The following is a 21,641-nucleotide window of genomic DNA, read 5'->3' as shown; positions in this document are numbered from 1 at the left end:
CGCTTGCATCCACCTAAGTGTTTATTAGTAACACATCCACGTTCTTTATTTGATAATCAACCTAGAGTTGCACAGAGGGATAGTTACTGCTAAATATTGGCATTAACTTCATGTGTTTCTGATACCAGAGAAATACTTTTTATCAGAGTAGACATAATATATAATAGGCACATGGGCAACACAAAACGTGCGAGGCCTGCGTTTTGAGAATCCTTAAGTTAGAGTACTTTCATTAATTAAATCAGACACTAGCAGACACCAGAGTAGGTTTCGTCCCTACTGGCCGCAAGTTCTTTAATATTTCCTTACAAAGAACAGGGAAGAATATCCGAATTAGCTCCTAAAATAATATTGTGAGCCCCAATTTATCATGTTTATTGCAGCACCACAGAAATATTATAGTAGAACATGTGACTGAGTGTGCAATGAAAAGACAAATTAATTAATAGGATTTGAGGTTTTCACGGCGGTGAGTCTGAAGATGGCTGTCTTCTGGGTTGTTGCGCCGTGTAATCTGGTAGACGTTTGGCGACGTTTTAGAGGCGATTGCCTTGATTTTGAAGGCAACAAAGACCTCTGACACGTCGGTAAACGTCTACCAGATTATTCGGCATGACAATCCATAAAATTACGTCTTACAATATGTGGATATTTTATGAACGGGTACTATGAAAATATTTTATGGTATTTTTATACGTCTTATTGTCTTGTCACAAGAAGATATTTTATATATGGCGTACAAATATTTTTTTAATGTGCAATGGCCATTTATGTTAAAGTTCAGTGTATTGCATTATAGTTTTTAACCTTTGACTCCACATGCTTCATCACTACACAGTAAAATTTAATTGGCAAAATGTGTTTTACTATCAAGTTTTATTATGAATTTAAGTATTCTAAATTCTGAAGGTAACCAAGAGGTCAAATAACGTTTCTTAATATATGATAACGCCATGGCTTTTGTAAAGTTATAAATTACAAATAAAAGAAATCGTGGAAATTACGGAAATATTTATCGGCTACGTATTGCGTGATGTGACACATCGATATTTCATATATCGAAATTAACAACCCTTTTGTGGGTGTCAAGTATAACATACTTTCTAAATAACTATTTATTGCGAGAATGGATTGAGTAAAAGGATTATTTTGGCACACCCTTCAAATGTAGAAGTAATTTTCCTTATTTAATTTATATTTCAACTGACGGACGATATGTCGCCAGTTAGTGTATCGACTACTGTCCTATTCACTGCACATGCAGGTAGTCCATTACATTTGTCGCCTGTCGTGGATTCTAATCAGCTTTCTATCAGAAGCGTGAATGAGAATTCAATCGTAGCGTAATTCTGATTGCTTTTACATCTCATGTGTCTTTTATGCCTGGAGGTTTTCTTTCTTCCCCCATATACGCATTTATTTACATGATGCTTGGACATAAGGACATCTTTACAACGTATTTTTAGGCGGTGGGACTTAACCAGGGGTCCGCAGTGGCCGCGCGGTCTGAGGCGTGGGCCTTGTGCCGCTTGGACACTGGGACCGTGGGTTCGAATCCCACTCAACCCATGGATGTTTGTCCGGGTTTTCCTGTGTTGTGCTGTCCTGTGTACAGGTAGATTCCTTGCGACGGGCCGATCCCTAGTCCAAGGAGTCCTACCAAATGTCTACAGATCAAAGCCAACGAAAAAGTTGGGACCCGCAGTGCTCAGGCACTCTGAAGAACGGGTCGTTCCCAGTATCCCAGGGTCTTAACCAATTCCCCGACCACTGGCCGGAATTCATACCATTAGAGTTATTTTCCTGCTCGTCTGTTATTCCAGCGGCAATTATAAATATCAATATTTCCATTGCCTTCCCTCTTCATTATAATCATTATCATCATTTTATTTTTGGTTTTGTTTCCAGAATTGCCATTAATGTGGTGAAATATGTGAATTCTTTCTCTCTCTTTATCCGCTATCATGCGTTTGTATTTTGAAGGATGTCCCACAATAGGATGTTCGTCGCTCAAGGACGTGTTTTTGGGCTCAATTACAGTCGGAAAGGTGAGATAAACTTAGGCCCGTTATAAATTAAGGTTGCTTACTAAATAATTATACAATAAATTTACATGTTATAAATATTATTAATTTAACTCAATTGCACAAAACTGTATAAATAGTAAAGAAATTTTATGAAGTAATTATTAATGCTCTTGTTAATAAAATACGTGCACGAAATGATCTCCATGATTATCTATACATATTCTGACCTTTCGTGAAATGAAAGCAAGAGATCTCAGAATAGGTTAGGTTTGATCGTCTCTCATATGAATAACAGCGTCTATTAAGCGATTTGACAGCTCAAACCTGGTTCTCGATTTTACTGCATGCACCAGAGATTTCATATATCCCCGAAGATAGTAGTTCAAAGGTCAGGTGATCTAGAATATTTCTGTCTTCTGAGTTGTGAAAACCTCAAATCATACGTCAGGTGATCTCAATAGCCAAGCAACGGGACCCAACGGTTTTGAAAATTTTGATTGCGAAATAAAGTTACTTACGTGGCTTATTTCTGGTGAGCATACTGAATGCCAGCGTCGCTTCTTCAGTCTTATGTCCTACTCAGTTCAGTTAGAAACTTTAAAAAGCTCGTGTTTTCGTAAAGATTTGCTTTCGGATGTGTGACAAGTGAGCTCAGAAACACGCCCTTCAGCCACTAAAACCCTATTGCAGGTAACATTATATGTAAATTTCCATTTGTTCCTTGTTTTACTCTATAGCCATTCATAAATTTCCTTCTTTTTACTACTTTTTTCATCTATGCTGTTTGTGTCTTGACAACAGTCCTTGAAAAGTTTACAGCTCATGTGGTCAAGAGCTGTATTTTTCCTATGAAATATGAATGATCACGCTGTGTTTAAAGCTCGCCACTAGAATATAATTTAACACGGCATATTTTTCAAACATCCATAACAGCGGAAGGATGCATTGCAATACTTACAGTACACATATTTTCCAAATGTGTTCTTTGCGAACGTAAATGCCTTATTTAAACCCAGGTTAATCTACTGCAGATACAGGTCAATTACTGATAAACTAATTTACTGCAAAAGTTATGTTATATATATATATATTTTTTTTTTCACTAATTTCATGAAGAAGAGTCTTTATTGAAAAACTGACAGTTGCTCAGTCACGTACGAAATATCTGTCTTCCTATGAAATCCGAATGTTCATTACCGTGTCTCACAAGGGTTTGCCAGTAGATCGTATTCTAAACCAGTACATTTAGTCAGAACCTCACATCCTATTATTTATATCAGCCTATATTTTTAGTGTCATTGATAAGTATCTGTCAGCTACAAATTTATGTAGCGTCAAATGAAATTAGAGTATAATTAAGTATAATTAATCGAAAGCATTAGGAACTAAATTGTTGTGGTGCCTGTTTGACTATTATATTATTGTATTGAATTTCACTGGTTGATAAAGGCCACGAAAGACGTAATTAAATGATGCCCCGTCGTATTTTTAAATCATGGTACTTTCTTTGCTGTTACTTCAGACTCTTCGATGCAAAGTTAAATCATTTAGAAAGTTGATTATGATTGCCGAGTTGATCCGGATTTAGAAGGAAGCCGTCGAGATGTATTCAGATTTTAGAAAATGAAAATAAATAAATAATTACGTGTCTGCTAGTTTTACCAATGTTCGAATAGTCTAGTTCTGGAATACCCAGCTATAGCACCACAGATACACCGATTTCCACAGTCTTTAGGTTCTTGGGGGCTAATTAAGTTCATGGCGCATCAAAAGATGACATTTATTCACGTAGCTAATGAATTTTTCATCTTTAATTAACAGTGTTCGTAAGAAACTGTCACATGGATTAATCTACATCCACATCCACACACACCATCACTTAATATCGCCTTATCTTCGCCGAGGTCTCAAGTTACTACTTCGCTTGAGGCTTTACAACCGAAATCGTGTATGAATCTCTTGGAACATATTTTGAAAAAGAAATTACTCGAGTGGAAACAGTTCTGTAATAATATCATCACATTCGAAATAATATGTAGTCAGACGTAGAATTTAATATAGTACTGTGTTCTCCGTGTAGTACATATTGAACAAAAAGGTTTCTTATCCTTATGTATCTGAGTCTCGTCTTCAAGTAAGTACACGTCACGAACACGGATGGACGTAGTGAATGCAACGCTGCATATGTTCTCAATCTTATCACTCGATGAAAGTGAGTTGCCAGCCTCATGTTCCGGCCGCCTTACTCCTGGAAAAAACTCTTTGTGTTAACCAAATGGGAAGTTATCTGAACCACATGACCTGTTTTGACTTTGTGTTAAAGAGATATCTTGTCCTTAACGGTAATATAATCAGGCCGTCTAGCCCATTGTTTTTGTTACGAGGTCACATTGTTTCTTTGGAACAGGGTCCATTGTTCATCCTACAGATAATAGTCGCATGAGTGAATATGGAGCAGAAGTAGAATGATATTGATAGATGAAAACCGAACGGCTATTAGAAAAATCTGTCTGTGTCCGCATAAATCCCACACCTAATATCTGGGCTCGAACCCTAGCCGCCGCACTCAGGGGCCGACAAGTAACCTCGTGAGCTATATACAGCACGGACCGCTGTAAATACTGAGTAGCTACCCCGTTTATTTGGTTAAAAACGAATACTTAATTTGGTCGTCATGAGTTAAGAAGTTGACTGTGCGCCGTGTAGTCTGGTAGAAAATTATCGATGTTTCAAAAGTGCTTACTGTCTTCATCATCAGGACGATGTGCCATTGAAAGAAGCCAGAAGATTTATCTTCATATTCACAGCCATGAGAACCTTAAATCTTACGTCAGGCTTTTGTTTATCATTCATATAATTTTTATCACCAAACAAAATTTAGGACCCTAAGTGTGGGTATCTGTTCCTTCAGAAATTCGCAAGTCGCTAAGGTGCTCAATGTTATCAACAAATAAGGAATACAACTAAAGAAATATAACCTTAAATTGAATTAAATTGATATCTAGATTCGTGAAAATTTTCGTCTTGGACGTTGCAAGAGACACTAGCAAATTCGCACAAGAACTAACCGGCAACTCTTCTTATAAAATACAGAAACAAGGCTAAAAAGCTGTAAAACCTGACATGTGAAGGTCATATGCAGAGCTTTTAGGAAAACCAGCCAGAAATTTTCTTCTCTTCAATCGCCATGAGTTCAAGTTCCAGGAATTTATCTTCATAAATTAATAAAAGGCAGTGGAAAGAACAGTTGTGTAAACTAAATAATGTTTTTGTTCCTTACAAGACGATGAAGAAACTTAAGGAACATTTTCTTTAAACATTTACAGAAGTGATTCCTAGTATAGCCTGTTTAAACTACGCAAAAGTTGTTAAATATTATTAGAGAATATGTAACGTTATATAAAAAGTGTCTACTAGACAGCGCAGCCGTGGAAAGTAAATTAACGTTCCTTATGACGATACGATCGTCCGACTATTCTACCCGAGTCCGCGTAGGCGTAAAGCTTTTTACACAATTAATTCTTCTGGAAATTAATGTTATACTTATGTAAGATTTGAGGTTATCACAGCGGTGAGTATAAAGATATCTGTCTTCTGGGTTGTTGCGCTGTGTAGTCTGGTAGATGTTTACCAACGTTTCGGAGGTCATACTGCCTCCGTCATCAGGGCGATGGACAAAAAATTTCCAAAGCGTACGCTTCATTACAAAATATGGAAATGTAGAGATCTATGGAGACCATTGCCCTGCAAGCTGAATAATCTGTGGAGGCCAGAAGAAGATTAGTGATTTTAAAAGAAACAATATATTGGATGCATTGAGAATTAAATTTAGGCATGATTTAACGAATCCCGAACGCCACTTTCAGCGCGCGTCCTGTCGATAGACTGGCTAAAGTCTGAATAAATATGAATCTTATATACTGCATAATTTCCATTACACTTGTACTGTTAAAACTTTCTGCTTTTGACATTTAGTCATCAAAAGCACCAATATACCAGGCACACTTAATTGTAATAGCGACCTTAAATGACTGCTCATGAAAACTTTTATGCTGATACATCTCTGAAACGCGTGAAACTTTAATTAAGCTATTTTTAAGAAATGGTAAACAATAACTCCAGTCTCCACATGAAGTCCAGTTACAGTGGAATGTTATTTCCCCCTGGAGAATTTAATGGATTCAAACACTTGGGTCCAAAAACTCTTACCCGTGTAAATTAGACTTAAGGTAAAATAAAAGTTAATTTAAATATTAAAATTAAATATAGAATGGTCGAAGGATAGGAATATTAAATATATAAACATGATAAGCACAAGATAGAAAATAATTTGTAATAAATAAATTAGTGTAGTGGTTATTTCCGTTAACACTAAACACGTTGTGCAGTTTCCATACTTTAAGAAAACAGGCAAAAGTAACGTGAAGGTTCAGACCAAGACCCTTCACGTTTTTCGTTATGTCTTTATAGACAAGTGTACATTGGTGATGATTTTTAAGGCAATGTAATAAAATAAATGCGTTACTGAACATACGATTTATTTATTGGCTCTAATTATTCTCTTATTAATCCTATTAACAAAACAAACAAGTGAGTTGCAGTATAATGTAGGTGTATATACTTACCATAGATTTCACCGAAATTGATCAAGATATATTTAAATATTGTTTTCTTTCTTGTCTACTGATTCAGTTTTTCATCAGAAAATAATTATTGACAGAATAACATAAATTCAAGCTTGACTGTGTATTACGGAATGATAAATAAATACGATCATTAATCTGCGATATACATATATTTAAAAATATATGTTGGTTGGTTAGCTGGTTGATGTTATTTTAAGTACTGTTTCAAATTTAGGCCATTAATTTACATGTAATATTCTAGTAAAGACTCGTACAGCAATGCGGCAGCACACTCAGCAAAGAAAACAAAAGATGGACGGGACCCGTAGTAGAAATTAATACACTGCATATAACATGAAGAAGACACCAGCACTGCTTAAAGGATACTATGCAAATCAAGTGACTCTATTATATTTACACTTTTTAAAATCAGTTAACTTGATTTACAAGAACCTTCGAAATTTTGAAATTTGAACTTCTACGACTTACAGGCAATTATTTACTTACCACTGGCGATGTAATCCCTGTTACAATATCTTGAATTTATAAGATGAAGCTAATGAGAATGGTTGAGTTTCTTCATTATTAAATTGTATATTGCTCCTTTAAGAGCCTGAAATGTAGCCCGTAAACGTGTTACACGTCAAATTAAATTGAACATCAAATTTATCAAGGAATTTACAACTGGATAGTTAATCAACTTGGTATCCATTCGTTTCATAAAATTTTATTTATGCAGAATTAATTAATGTTTGTATATTTTGACAATGTTTCTGACTTGTTGACTGAAAAAGGAACAAATCAGTGTGTAATAAAATATAACTGTTTTAATAAATTCACTAATCCTTTCAATATGTATCTTTCAGTATTTTGTACATCATTTACGCTACATGTCATTTTTAACATACAACTGCTGTATTTTATATGACGTAGAACGCGATTGAATGCCGATATCATGAATTGAAGAAGTAACAGAAGAAGACAGAGATAAGCTGTATACAAGTAAATATTTAAACTAGTGAACAGACCTCGTGATCTTGTATTCTGAGGCGTTTTAAAATGAAAATATTTATACCTAATAGTAATTCGGGAATAAATATCATTGAAGATGTAAATGGGGTTGGTTCAGTTAGCTCAGGGTTAAGTTTAGCGAACACTTTAAATAACCTTAGTGTTTCGTGAAGCGGAGTTACTCTCAGCTTTTCACGGACGTCTCTACTGCACAGATTTGGTCATTTAATGAGAATAATTCATGAGGAACTTCCTTATCTAAGCCCTAATTACTGTAATTACATTGTAATTTTAGCCGGAAAACAAACGTAATATGTTTTAATAAAAATGAAACTATTCTGTTTCATGTATATTAAATTCGCCATCTTATAGCTTCTTATGTTACTAAATTTTATGTCTTTTAAATTGTTTTCTAGATGAGATGTATCAAAATACGAACTGACTTCCGGACGGGCATGCCCCCTCACTCATTGCGCTTTATTTTTAAGCAATTCGGTCAAATATCCCTTTATTGTAGATGAAACAATTTTGTGAAAAACAATATAAATTCTCAGCACGCTGCATTAAACCAGACTGATCAATAAGTTGGTCTTATACAAGTCATCACGCTGGTTGTGTGGCTCCTGAAGGGGAACTGAAAATCGCGTAACCGAGGGCATTCAGACGACTGTTCATAAAAACGTTTCGGAGAAAAAAATACTGTCTTCGTCTTCAGTTTTGAATAGCTAGACTTTGTACTATGAGTCCACACGGCGTCATATCCCATAATATATATCATTAATATATAATTGAATTTGAGATTCTCACGGCAGGTTGTAGCGTAGTGTAACACATCTTTCCTCATATGTTTGTTCATAATTTCTTCACATATGTCATTATACACACTATCATGCGGTGACATCACATTTTTATTGTTATCAATAAATATACATGTCACTTTCATGTTATGTCAAAAATACATGGAGCAAATTTCTTTACATGCATATACGTTTTTGTAGCACACATACATTATATGTTTTGATATTGTAATTTATTCTTTATCTTTATATAATGTTTTTTATAATATCTGTACCATTCGGATAATCCCTAAAAACATGTAATGAATTCGTGGCATCACGAACTGATCTTCGAAATGTAGAGATTTGAAATTTGTGTTAACAATTATTTTTCATTGCTTCACGGAACTAATTATAGTTATACATGATTGTAGACAACATGCCTTTCGGCGAAATGATTGCTATTAGTTTGCTAGTGAAAACACACTGTACTTTACTGTATTAAAATCCAACAGGCCGATTCAGTGGAGGATAACGTGCTTCAGTGCAGATTTGAATACCATTAAAGAATAACATTACTTGTTATAATAAGCAGATGTGCTGTTTTAAATTTATTGTTTTATGTTAATTATTTCCACGAAATGGGAGAGAGTTTTGTACAAGTTTAATTTTGACCTAAACGAAGAAAAGAACCTATGGTTTACATTGTGATTCTGTTATCGCCATGAAGTAAGGAAAATTAAGCTAATTTTCTGTTCCTCTTCTCGCTAGCTGCAACTAGTTTTTCCAATTTTTCGTCGTACGTCCACAATATTTTCTCCCCAACGTTTTTAATCTACTTTGGTTTTCCATGAAATTGTGTTCTGGCTTTGTTGTAGCCAGTTCCTCTTACAATCGTCAAAGTTGCAAATTATAAGATATATTATTTTTAAGTCTTTATCCTGGAGAATCAGTGTTGAAAATTCACTAGTCCTCAATAACAATTTATCATTTACAAATTTAAATAGGAAAAAAATATGCAAATAATATACTACAGTGTCTAGTCTTAAGTTACCACTTCTTTAATATACGGTGTATAACAGCCATGTGAATTGGTAAAACCAATAATGATGATAAAAATTCTACCGAAGAAATAGCGGTTTACTGATTACAAATAATGATTTATATTTGGAAGATCCCAAAAGCAATTATAGATCAGGTTATTAACTGACTTGACCGGAATTTTTGCAGCTGTCGTCGTTCCATGTGTCATAAAATAGGCCGCGACCACTTTGTTCCAAAATGGGAACATTTTATTTATAATATCATATTAAATATTACGTTTAATGTACAGCAGAACCAACGTTGATGCATGAGTTATATAAAACACTTTATTGTGTATATGGAAGAAACATAGAAAACAGGGATTAAACTGTGGTTCGTCTGAGAATAACTTGAATTTGTAAATTAACTCAATTCAGAGTGAACTGAACTGAATTGAATTGAAGAACACAGTAATGTAACAGTTAAATTCTAGTAGGATCATTCAGTTACTTGTGTGATGATAATGGAAGTAAAATATGCTTATGAGCGAAGCCTTACAATAAGAATAAGATTAATGGACGAATTCACGCTTCAACCGCCTTTATTCAGAATGGCTCCATCTTAGACGTCATTCAAGTAGTATGAGGTGACCACATAGCTAAAAACAATAGATCCAACATTCACCACAGACTACGGTTACAAAGATACAATTTCCTTGACTTTTTCTACGCATAGTTTATTTTACAACATATAAAGCTTTTCCATTGTTCAAAAGCTAAAAAGCAGTTATCAGTTGTTTAGTAGCTTGTCTTTTCATTAAAATTAAACTGCATCCATACAGCAGGGAACTTCTTGAGAAGCGTATAGTGTTTCAGCTAGCAGAGAAATTCCTCGCCATTAACAGAGTTCCATGTTTTTTTTTTAACTGACAGGTTCAGACATACTCTTACCCACTTAACAATTGTTATCGAACTGCGTTTCAGTCACACGTGGCCATTTTAAATTTTTATGTGTCCACGTGGTTATTGCACACGTACTAAGGACGGAGATTTCCTTTCATTATTGGTTTTGTCCAAGAATTATGGAATCCAGTCCGAAGCGTGCTAGTATACTCTTGAAATATCTCCTAAATGGTCTCCTCCGTTTAGGTTTTTTGACTAAAATTTTGAATATAATTCTAATCTCCTTATGTTTGATACATGTGACAACAATCTCATTGTCCTTACTTGAACCTCTGAAGTGTAAATTGCAAAATTTCCCATCATGAAGTTTACTTCATTGTCTTATTACTCTCTTTTTGTAAGGTCTAGATATTCTGGTTGATACGTCATTGTCTCAAAACATCCGCAAACTGCGTACTTCCAAACTTTTTACGCATTTCATTCTTAAAATACTGATTGTTTTTAGAACAGATGTTGACAGTCTCTAAATAAATGCTTAGTTTAACATTTAAATGGTCATCTGTTGTAACAAAGCTTACTGAAAGGAATTCTTTTTGTTACAGATGAAAGCCAATCAAGGGGCAGCAGCAAATTCTCCGTGAGCCTGGATGGTGATGACGTTGCCGCCAGAACAGCAATCATTCGTCCACTCACCGTCCCAAACTCTTGTCCTTCCTCCCTGGTTATGTTATCACCCACTGTCAGTTCTATCTACCTTCATCCTGACTTTGCTTCTCATCCTGAGTGTTGCATCTGCACCCGCCCTTACAGAGTCAGGGGACATCTTCCACAGAAAGATGGCTCTTACTTACCCCTACTCGTTTGTCAGGACGTCAGACATACCACCGTCAGAGTCGACGTCTAAACTGCAGCTAAAAAACATCAAACAATCTCAAAGGAAAACCTTGTTTTCTAAATCCAGTCCCACTGTACATTCGCTATCACCCCATTCTACGAACAGTGAAAAAATATTGATTATTAAAGATTACAGAAGCCATACAGAAGCTAATAATATGGCTACAGAATTAACCCCAGTTACAGATCATTCTTTTCGTAAAAGATTATTATTATCATCAGATACTTCAGACGTCTTGGAAGGGACAAAATATGTCACACCTCAGTCTGGATTTATAAAAAATGTAAACTACTTGAAAAGACAAGATAAAGCCAATGATCTTCCGATCCTAATAAGTGTCAAAGATGATGACTCCAGATTCATAAATGATCGTACTCCATTGTCTTCAAGAATTACTTTGAAACCAAATTATGTTTCATCACAATTCGTTTCATCAGAAACTTTTACGATTTCGTCATTATATCATTCATTAACCTCAAACCCTTCAGTAGGTGTTAATTCAGATCCGTATTATTCTGCAATGCAAAGTTCAGAATTTGAACAATCAAATCCTTGTTACTCTTTAGAAGACCTATTATGCGAAAATTCTGATGAATCAGCTACTCAAGTAGCTGAAAGTAATTCGCCGCCAGGGTCAGATTTGGGGGCAACAGACGCTTCAGATTTCTCATTTTCTGGTGTCTCGCCCATGCCTTCAATCATCATGTCACTTCCGGAGACACAGTCCGAAAAGCGTTTTGAACATGTAACATCTTTGGGATTTGTTGAAATTTCAAAACTCTTTGACGGAGAAAGAACACATTCGTCGAATATGAGTGTGGTATCTGACTTTCTTCCCAAGTCCTCAGTATTATCAACCCCTAAAGGACATTCACATACCCTTTCTTTTGGAAACGCCACATTAGATTCCGTTAATGCTTTTGAAACCCTTTCCTTCAACACTTCGCGTTCTGAAGATCTCACATATTGGACTTACAAACACAAAAACTCTTCTGACAATACATCTCTGACATTGACTGAAATGAAGTCATTTTCTCTTGAGAGTGCCAAGACTCGGAAGACATCCAACATTTCGTCTGCGTTAGCACAACGATCAATATCCTCAGCGAATAATTCTTCAGACCATCTGAAACGAATCACTGTGCTGGGATTGTTTGAGATGACGACCCGCACTGGGGAACGAACCGAAGGCCGCAGCGAAATGGCAGCAGCCCGTCTTGCAGTCAGCCACATCAACGAGAAGAATCTTCTTCCTGGCTACCAGCTGGAACTCATCACAAACGACACTAAGGTAACCGGCGTGTTTTCTTTCAACTTGTATAACAGCGAAATTGATTTTTGTGATTTGTAGACAGGTAATCTAAAGAAATAAGTTTATTGAAATTTCTGCTTTAACATGAAATATTAGTGAAGTCAAAAACAGGTCTATGTCTGATAAAGACTAAGTGTAAACTTAAAACTCTCTTACTGTCGAACCTTTGAGATACGAACAAATTTCCTCCCATTTCAATACCGACCGGAGGATTTTAGCCCAAGTGAAGAACTGTCGAAGCATTAAATTTATAACTTTCGTCAATCTGTAGCGTCTCCTTTTTGCATGAATAAACTTTGCGGAGGGGATTACAACGGTGCCACCTCACCACGTCATATTTTCAGGTTTTATCAAACTGGGTTTAAAAGCAAATATGATCTTCTACAATACGGTAGTGAAATTAACACACAGTTTCTTTAAACACAAGTAAGAAATTTTGCTTAAATAATAATATGTTTCTAAGGCAAAAGCTGTTGCTTGACTGAACGAGAGCGCCGTTCGTGCGATGCGATAAATATTGAAATTACGAGGCTCGTCCACAAAGTACGTTTTCCTGGGGCCGTTTACAGAAACAAAACACAATTTCATGGAAATATTTATTGCAACAGATACAGCAAGTGTCCAGCTATTTTTCAACATATTCGCCACCGGAATTGAGACATTTGTCATATCGTGGGACCAACTTTTGAATACCTGTGTCGTAGAAGTCTGCCGCCTGGGATTGGAACCACTGTGTGACAACCATCTCCGCCTCTCTGTCATTCTCAAAACGCTGACGCTGACCGGACAGGAATTTCTTGAGGTGTAGGAAAAGATGGAAATCACTGGGAGCGAGGTCCGGGCTGTAGGGTGAATGATTAAACACCTCCCAGCTGAACTCCTGCAGGAGACTTGCTGTCCGTCGAGCCGTGTGCGGCCTAGCGTTATCACTGACCGCACTTCACAGTCGGCGGGAGCTGGAATAAGAACCTCCATCTTCAACAGCTGCAACGATGCTACTGTGAGAACGCGGGAAGTGCCGTTAGTGCATGCGCCATGCTACGTCATTGCTCTATCACGTACGCACAGTCGCTTCGCGCAATATAAGGTTTGCTAGCTGTGGGACGAGTGGGAAACTTACTTTGTGGAAGCGCCTCGTACATTCTGAAGGTGGCGACTCTGGCAGCAAGAAAAGCAAACGAAACTATATGTGTGCTCATGGTGGGCCTACAGCGTCTTCTGTTATTGGATCTCATGCAAGGATAGTAATATAATTGAAAATATTGTAAAGAGTTTTTTCTTTGATTCGAAATGTGTTGGCTAGAAATTATTAATTCCGCTACCTTAAGACAGATGCCCAGTTGTAAAAAAAGTGGTATATTGACCTGAGTGTTTATAACATGAAAAGTAAAATCCAGAGAAGAATATGTTTACTCGAGAGTGAACGTAATGGAACTACGAATGTTTCGAGAGCTTTGTTTATTATAGAAAGAATAAAGTCTCAGCAATAGAAAATTATACGGATACGTTATATATTTACGTTTCTTTACATGAAAGCAAACCGAACTATTTTAGTCCGATTAGGGAAGCCTGTTTCAAAACATGGTTACATATTGGCCTGCGTATAACATAGAGGCTGCCTTCGTAACCCTGCTATTGTTTTAATGCCTTTACGATAAGAGAATTAGTTTTATCTGAAAACCGGTCAGACCATAGTTCTGAGGTGCTTAATGAATGGGACTTTACCGCTGAGCTTGTCATTTCTCAACGCATTATAGGATTTGTAGGTGAATGAACCCATCGCAAAGAATTTGTGAAGTCGTATCACGGAAAGCTTGTAAGAAATTGCCACTTCAGCTCAATCGGTTTATTGGCAGGTCACGGTAAATTACTCAGTAGAGAAGCTGTTACGTGCTTTTCTAATGGAGACACGTAATAAGTAAAATTTCATTATCATACGTGTAGCCAGACAGAGGAACGATGTTCACTGCGGATGCATGTGATGGCCGCCCTAATTTCCTCATCGAAATGGTGGTGGTGATGTTGAAACTAACTCCGAGTTTTCTAAACGTCAAACCATTATGGGTGTGTTGGGTGTTTGGAAAAGATTTTAATTACATAATTCTAAACTTTGTAAGTGGATGGAAATGGACCAATTTCAGAATCAGGTCGCTTTAGTTTCCCGAAAAGAATACCATGTAATGGGATAATATGCTGGATGGACCGAAGAGCTTTTTGGATGTGGTGACGAAAGAAAAAGTGTTATGTCTTTATTTTAAATTTGAACCCCCGTCGTCCAGTTTGTGTTTAGTCACTTTGCCTGTACAGTAATGATTACTCTCTGCTACTACTGCTGCTATTTGTGCTTTTTCTACCACTATAAACTGTAGTAACAACGCATGAGTAATCTTTAAATGACTTACCTGTTTTATAACATATGTCAAAGTACCTTTTCCGTCTGTAAAACAAAGAGTTATTCGCAGATGACAAATCTTTTGGGATGTTGCCCCGTATAATATAGGAGAATCTTACCGATGATTCAGAGGCGTTTGCTGCCTCCATCTTTAGGGCGATCGCCATGATGATGACGCAACTCGCCTCCGTGTGAACCTGGAATCTTACATAGTTCATCTACGGTTCTCATCTTAGCAACGTCGACGAAGTGTCTTCTGCGCTTACATATAAAAATGTTCATCATAACAGTGTCACTAAATTTAACGGTTTTTTGTCGCAATTTAAGTAACTCCATATTTTACTTTCAACGCCGTTATAGCATCGTACCTGAGGAAAGTCTGGGAGGAAAAGGATTGGTTATTCGGGGGTCAACATGGGTTCAGGCCGGGTTTTTCATGTGAAAGTCAAGTAATCACGGTTTGCCAGAACATTGCAGACTCACTGGATAATGGAGGCAGGTTAGACGCTATTATAATAGACTTTTCGAAGGCCTTCGATTGAGTTCCTCATGATCGGCTGCTTACGAAAATCGCGGCCTCAGGCGTGGACTCGAGGGTAGTCGCATGGGTAAAGGAATTCCTTTTGGACCTAACGCAGAGAGTTAGAGTAGGAGGGCAATTATCAGAGGAAGTCAGCGTAATGCCAGGTGTACCGCAAGGGAGTTTATTGGGTCCACTTCTGTTCCTCATGTACGTAAATGATATTTGGAGGAACATTGAGAAGACTATTAGACTCTTCGCAGATGACTGCATAATATATAGGAAAATTGTAAATAATAAAAATATAGAAAAGATGCAGATGGACCTAAACAGTCTGGGGGAGTGGGTGATTGAAAATGCTATGAAAATTGGCCCAAGTAAAAGTAAGGCAGTTAGTTTTACGAGAAGTCGGGTGAAGGAACCACTAAACTATTCGTTACGGGACCAAGTAATTCCGGAAGTGAGCAGTTGTAAATACTTGGGAATACTCTTAAGCAGCGATTTAAGCTGGGCTGATCAAGTAAATTATACGGTGAAGAAAGCCTGGAAAGCCTTTCATTTTACAATGCGTGTTCTCAAAAAGGGAAATAGTAACACTAAAAGTCTAGCCTACACATCACTAGTGCGTCCGATTCTGGAATATGGGGCGGCGTGCTGGGATCCTTACAGGGAGGGGCAGATAAATGCGTTAGAACGGGTGCAAAAGAAAGCATGTAAATTTGTATATCATAGGAGCGATTCGAACTGGGGAACCCTGGCACAGCGTAGAAAGATAGCACGTATATGTGCTCTCTTCAAAGCGTGTACGAGAGAACGGGCATGGAAGGCTACAGGTGACAGATTGCAAAGGCCATGCTATCTGAGCAGGGTCGATCATATTCGGAAAATTAGGAACAGAAAGCAAAGAACAGATATCGGAAAATATTCCTTTGTAAATAGGACCATCCAACTCTGGAACCAGCTACCTGCTGATGTTTTAGGGACTCTCTCCTGTAAACCAAGTACTTTTAGGAAGAAGGTTAGAAAAGTGATAAATGAGGTGGAGTGAAGGGAATACATGAGTGGGTGCAGTGAAGTGAGGTAAAGCGGGGTGAGGATGGAAAGGCTTCATAAGTGTAGTGAAGTGAAGAGAAGGTCGTGATGAAATGTGAGTGCATCAGTTCATGACGTATGTAATTCGTTACTGTCTTATGTCTAGTTCGTATTAATTTTTAAGTTATCTATTTTAGGTTATCTGTTGTGTTTAAATACTTGTGTTTTTATTTTGTGTAATGTGTGTATGTTATTATTTTGTAATTTTAGTTAATAATAATAATAATAACTTTTTCTCATCCACCATTTTCAAAAGTATCGTATTTCAAGGACACGGACTTCCTACCTGAGAGTTGTCATGTGTGAAACCTACTATATACTACAAAATCCAACCTACAAACTAATTTGCGATGTGTGTATATGACGTATTTATCAAGTATTGCCGCCAACCTTCAATAGCTATTCCTTTGATTCTTTAAATTACACTATTAAATCCAAATCTATTCTCAGTTTGGAAACGTCAATTTTAGATTACTGAACCACTCTTTAAGAAGCTTTTCAAATAATTGTTGGTTGATTTTTCTAGAAACGAAAATTTTGTTTGAACGATAATTAATAATTTGAAGATTTCTGTCTTCTGCGTTGTTGCACCATGTAGTATGGTAGATGTTTACCATACTACACGGCGTAACAACCCAGAAGACAGAAATCTTCGTACTCACCGCTGTGAAAATCTCGAATCATACAATTAATAATTTATTATAATTTTGATTCTAGCTGATTGAAATAAATAAATAAATGAAAAAGTAAACAACTCGAATAGTTTTACATAACCTGTTTAAAAACACAGAAGATACTTCACTGGAGACGGGTTTGCTTATAGGAATTATAAAAGATCAGAGTAAAAACGCATGTCGAGAGGGTAAAGAATTATGTCTCTAAATTTACACTGCAAAACGTGTAACGCATTCGTTAAGGTACATTCGAATTCTAAAATATTTATTTTTTCATGTACGGGCCAATTAATTTCGGTGCGAGTTATTCTGTAAATGAAACAAAATCTTTACTTGACACTTCTTTTGAAAACCTAATATGATGTCACCAAAAAAGAGACTATTTCCTTGTATCCACAGATATCCTTTTACAAATGAATTCTATATGATGCAAAGTACACACATTAGAATAGTGTTGTAAAAAAAGAGATTCCGATTAGGTGGAGGGAACGACTTCTGAGGAATAAGTGGTTTACCGTTTGTGAAGAGTTGGCCTTCAAGAAAATAATAAGCTTTACGACGGATATAGACGTCAAGAATGTAGAGAAGAAGATGGAAAAGACAGGGCAAAATTAGGAATTTAGAACTGCAACTGGGATAGAAGGCACGGTATTATTAAGGAATAGTCGTAGTAAAGAGGTAGAGCTAATGTAAGGACTGTGGTTGCGAGAACCTAGTGTTAGGCGGCCACAGATCACTATATAGAGTACTCCACCAAATATATATAAATTAACGATGCTGTGACACAGAAATTAAAACCCCAAAAAGTGACAGAAAAAATGATTATGTACTTGGTGTGAAATTTAAATAATATAAATATTAATTTATGGTATCCATTCATACATATAACATGCACATTAATTTATACTTTTACATTCTTCTTAAACACGTGATCTACTTTTATAAGCCAAATTTGCTGGCACAAATTTCATAAACCTGAAACCTATCTGGCATTATGATTATTCGCCATTTAACTAATATTCAGCATAAACGCTTATCTTAAAATTTGTAGCTACGTATGTAACACCTCACCATATTAAATTTTAAATCCCTAGTTACGGTAAATAATTTCTCACTGTTATCTAACGGCAGGATGAGATTGAAACTGTCTCATTGCTTTTCATTACGTGAATAAAGATCTTAACGAAACTATTAAAAGGTACTTAAGTTTTTGCATAAAATGTGGCGCATGTTGCCTCAAGCTCATAAATTCTCATGGCCGTGATTTGGATTATGTTGCTGTAAGCTGCTTTGTTTAGGCCTACTAAATTTTTTAACGACTTTGTTTTAAGCAGCCATTAGAGTTTTAACAACATCGAATATGGTGGGTAGATTAGGGCGATCATCCTCATAATGGTTTCAGCAAGCACCTCTGAAACATCGGTAAATTTTTACCAGATCACACAGCGCAACATCCCAGAAGAAAGTGACCTTCACACTGACCGCGAGAATCTGAAATTTGGACGATACTGAGGAGGTCTGCGAACAACGTGTTAGAAAAATATTTGGACTCAGAAGAGACGAATTTATAAAAGCTTTGTAACTTAAACACTTCTCCTAATTTCTTTGCAGATAAAGTAGAAAGAGACAGGATATGAAAGCAAAAAAAAAAAAAATCCATGGGAGAAGCCATTTTGTAAATTGCATAGATGAGAAAGTAGTTTTGAAATGTATTTTAGAGAAATATGCTGGGAAGATATCTACTGAATTCAAGCGAACAAAATGGTGTGCTTAAATTGATCTGCCTTCACGTCAGTGAACATTTATATTTAATATAATTAACTGTTGCCTAGATGAATAACTGTGAACTGTTCAACGAAGCTGCTGTACCATGAACCACTTCATTTTAATTTATTGGCGTTTTGAGTAAATTAAAATCTATTTATTACTCGAGTTTCCTTCCGGAACATTGCGTGTCATTAATAATATTTTGTGACTTCTCCAGCCCTATCCGACTCGACAACATTCATTTGCAGCACACGCAAAGTTATAATTAAACTGGAATCTCCAGTTCTGTTTTATTTGTTATTTACTGAAAGTCGCATCTGGTCATGTCGAACGTTAATACGACCTCATTCAACGACGAAATTCGAACGTTGATTACTTTTTTACATTCCAAATACCTGAAGATGGCAACGTTCCCATTTTATTGTCCTAATGCAATGTGCTTCAAAATTCCCAGTTGTAATTTGTTAGCATTTTTAACGGATGATCACGTAACATTCATTAATAACCATGATTGCATATAGACTTATTGCACGCTTTTTCTCACCATAACGCAATGTATTGAAACATTAGAAGCACAATTTTAAAATGAACTAAATTAATTCAGTGAATACTTAATAATGTTGTTGCATCTACCAATGTTATGTGTCGTTAATATGATTTAAAAAAATCGATATGTTGTGAGTAGATACGGATGTTTATATTTGTTCGTTAGAAAGGCCTGTAATATTGTTGACCGAAACAAAATATAAATATCCTTTACTAAAGATAAATTAAAAGAATCAACTATATCCTACCAGCTGGAAATCCACTGAGAATTACTGGAAATTGTTGTTATATATAAATAAATGAAACTGTTTGCAAAATATGGCACTATAGGTATACTTAAAGATTAAATATCTAAAAGTTTAGTAACTGAAGTTTATAAATTTGAAGCTATAATTTTATTGAAATTACTTTTCCCATTTACATTAAATGAAACATGTGACAGGCAAAGTAGATAATGCATAAGACGACTTGATTTATGCCAAAGTTGCATAATATTTAACAGTTCGTAGACAGATAACAAGAAACATTATAAAGCATTAACGAGTGCTTTTAGTGTGACAGTGTTTTGTGCAACCGAATGTGTGCAGAGTACTGTCCCAGAAACAGGCTGCATTGCAGTTTATAATTCAGAAACCTGAGATCTACAAATTTTATATCGAATTGACAGTTTTGCATCAAAGTTTGTAGGTGGAACAAACGTGTTTGTCTCTACTTTTATTCTAGAATACATTAGTATTTCCTAAACATAATGCAGTAGACTACTGGGAAAGAAAAAATGCATACGAGGTTTAGCCGGAAAAGTCGAAGTCTGTATGGAAGAATAATATTAAATGAGAACTTGAAGGAGGACATAACAGTGTGAACTGGATTTAGCTGGTTCAGGATATGGACCAATAACTGCTTCTTCTGAACATGTGAATACACATTTGGGTCCCACCTGAGGGACTGTTAGCTTGTAAACAATGAGTGTAGTTTATTTATAATTAATTTATTTCTATATTACACTAGAAGTTTCAAATCAGAGAAAGTAGATGATATAAATAATATACTTAATATTTAATAATATTACTTTATAAAAACAACAGAGCGTCACCTACGTACTGGACGTTTAAAACTTAATTTCAGTTGAATTTTATACCGTACTTTATTTTTATACTGAAGGGAAAAGTTAGTTTTGTTTCACAGGCAGAAACACCCTGAAAAACAACAATTCCATGGGGACATTCATACGTATTATCCAGTATGGCCATGTATCCCTTAACAATGTTGTCATTGCAACTGTTGTAACACACACGCATAAATTCCACGAGGCCAAAATCCCTTAAGAGCAAATAGACACCAACCAAGAACTAACATTTACTCATTATATAAATAACTAAACAAACAAATTAATTAAGATACTTGCTTAAAGTACAATGCAGGGTAAGCTGTTACAGATGTTGATATAAAATTACACACATCAGCATCGGATGGATTTGTACTGTCAGCTTGAAGATTCGGCCGCTTTAATCTTTGATACTCATTGCATAAGTGTTTCAGCTAGGGCATGAGACGGCTTGGACGTAGTGGAAAGATACAATTCTTTGTCCTGTTGGTATTCGACCCTCAGCCTCCAACCTATTAGATAGTGACTACTGACTGAGATAAACTGGCTTAGTTTAGCATCTGAGCTTTTATACGAATCTAGACGAAGATAAGGGACGATTTGGTGATGTCTCTCCGTACCTGAATCTGAAGGCGAAGAAGCCGGTATTTGCATATAGTGGAAGCGATTATTGGACAGGATGTGGTAGAAACGAAAGGAGATATTTGAACTGCTAACTCAACATGAAAGAAAGAAGTGTACTTGTGTGAACATCAAAGGGCCGGTATCTTGGTATCAGAAGAGCGTCTTTTGTATGCATAATAAATGTGACGCCACTTGAGATGAAAAACTGCCTTAAACACAAGAGTCAAGTACTTTCCTTGCTATAATTCTAAACAGAGAATTGTCTTCTTCCGTCAGCAGTTTTGTAGACAGGCGACCCCATACATTGAGGAGAAATCGTGAACTATTTCTGGGACCAAGTTAATAACGTT

The 21,641-nt window shown here is 36.2% G+C and overlaps 1 protein-coding gene across 2 annotated transcripts in view; it reads left to right on the top strand.

Annotated features, from left to right (window-relative positions):
• GABA-B-R3 (gamma-aminobutyric acid type B receptor subunit 3) overlaps positions 1–21,641 on the top strand; it is a 287,088-nt gene that overhangs the window by 127,315 nt on the left and 138,132 nt on the right. For both annotated transcript variants that reach the window (XM_087351747.1, XM_087351746.1), the window contains one exon: positions 10,967–12,550. In XM_087351747.1, the coding sequence (XP_087207873.1) occupies positions 11,012–12,550 (1,539 nt within the window). In that variant the 5' untranslated portion in view covers positions 10,967–11,011. The remainder of the gene's footprint in view (positions 1–10,966; positions 12,551–21,641) is intronic.

The sequence above is a fragment of the Zootermopsis nevadensis genome, unplaced genomic scaffold, assembly GCF_977971745.1.
Source record: "Zootermopsis nevadensis isolate Lab colony 2312 unplaced genomic scaffold, Znev_1.0 Znev_ptg000020l, whole genome shotgun sequence".
NCBI lineage: Eukaryota > Metazoa > Arthropoda > Insecta > Blattodea > Termopsidae > Zootermopsis > Zootermopsis nevadensis.
Note: the sequence above shows the minus strand (reverse complement) of the source record. Positions and strands in the feature narration are given on the sequence as shown.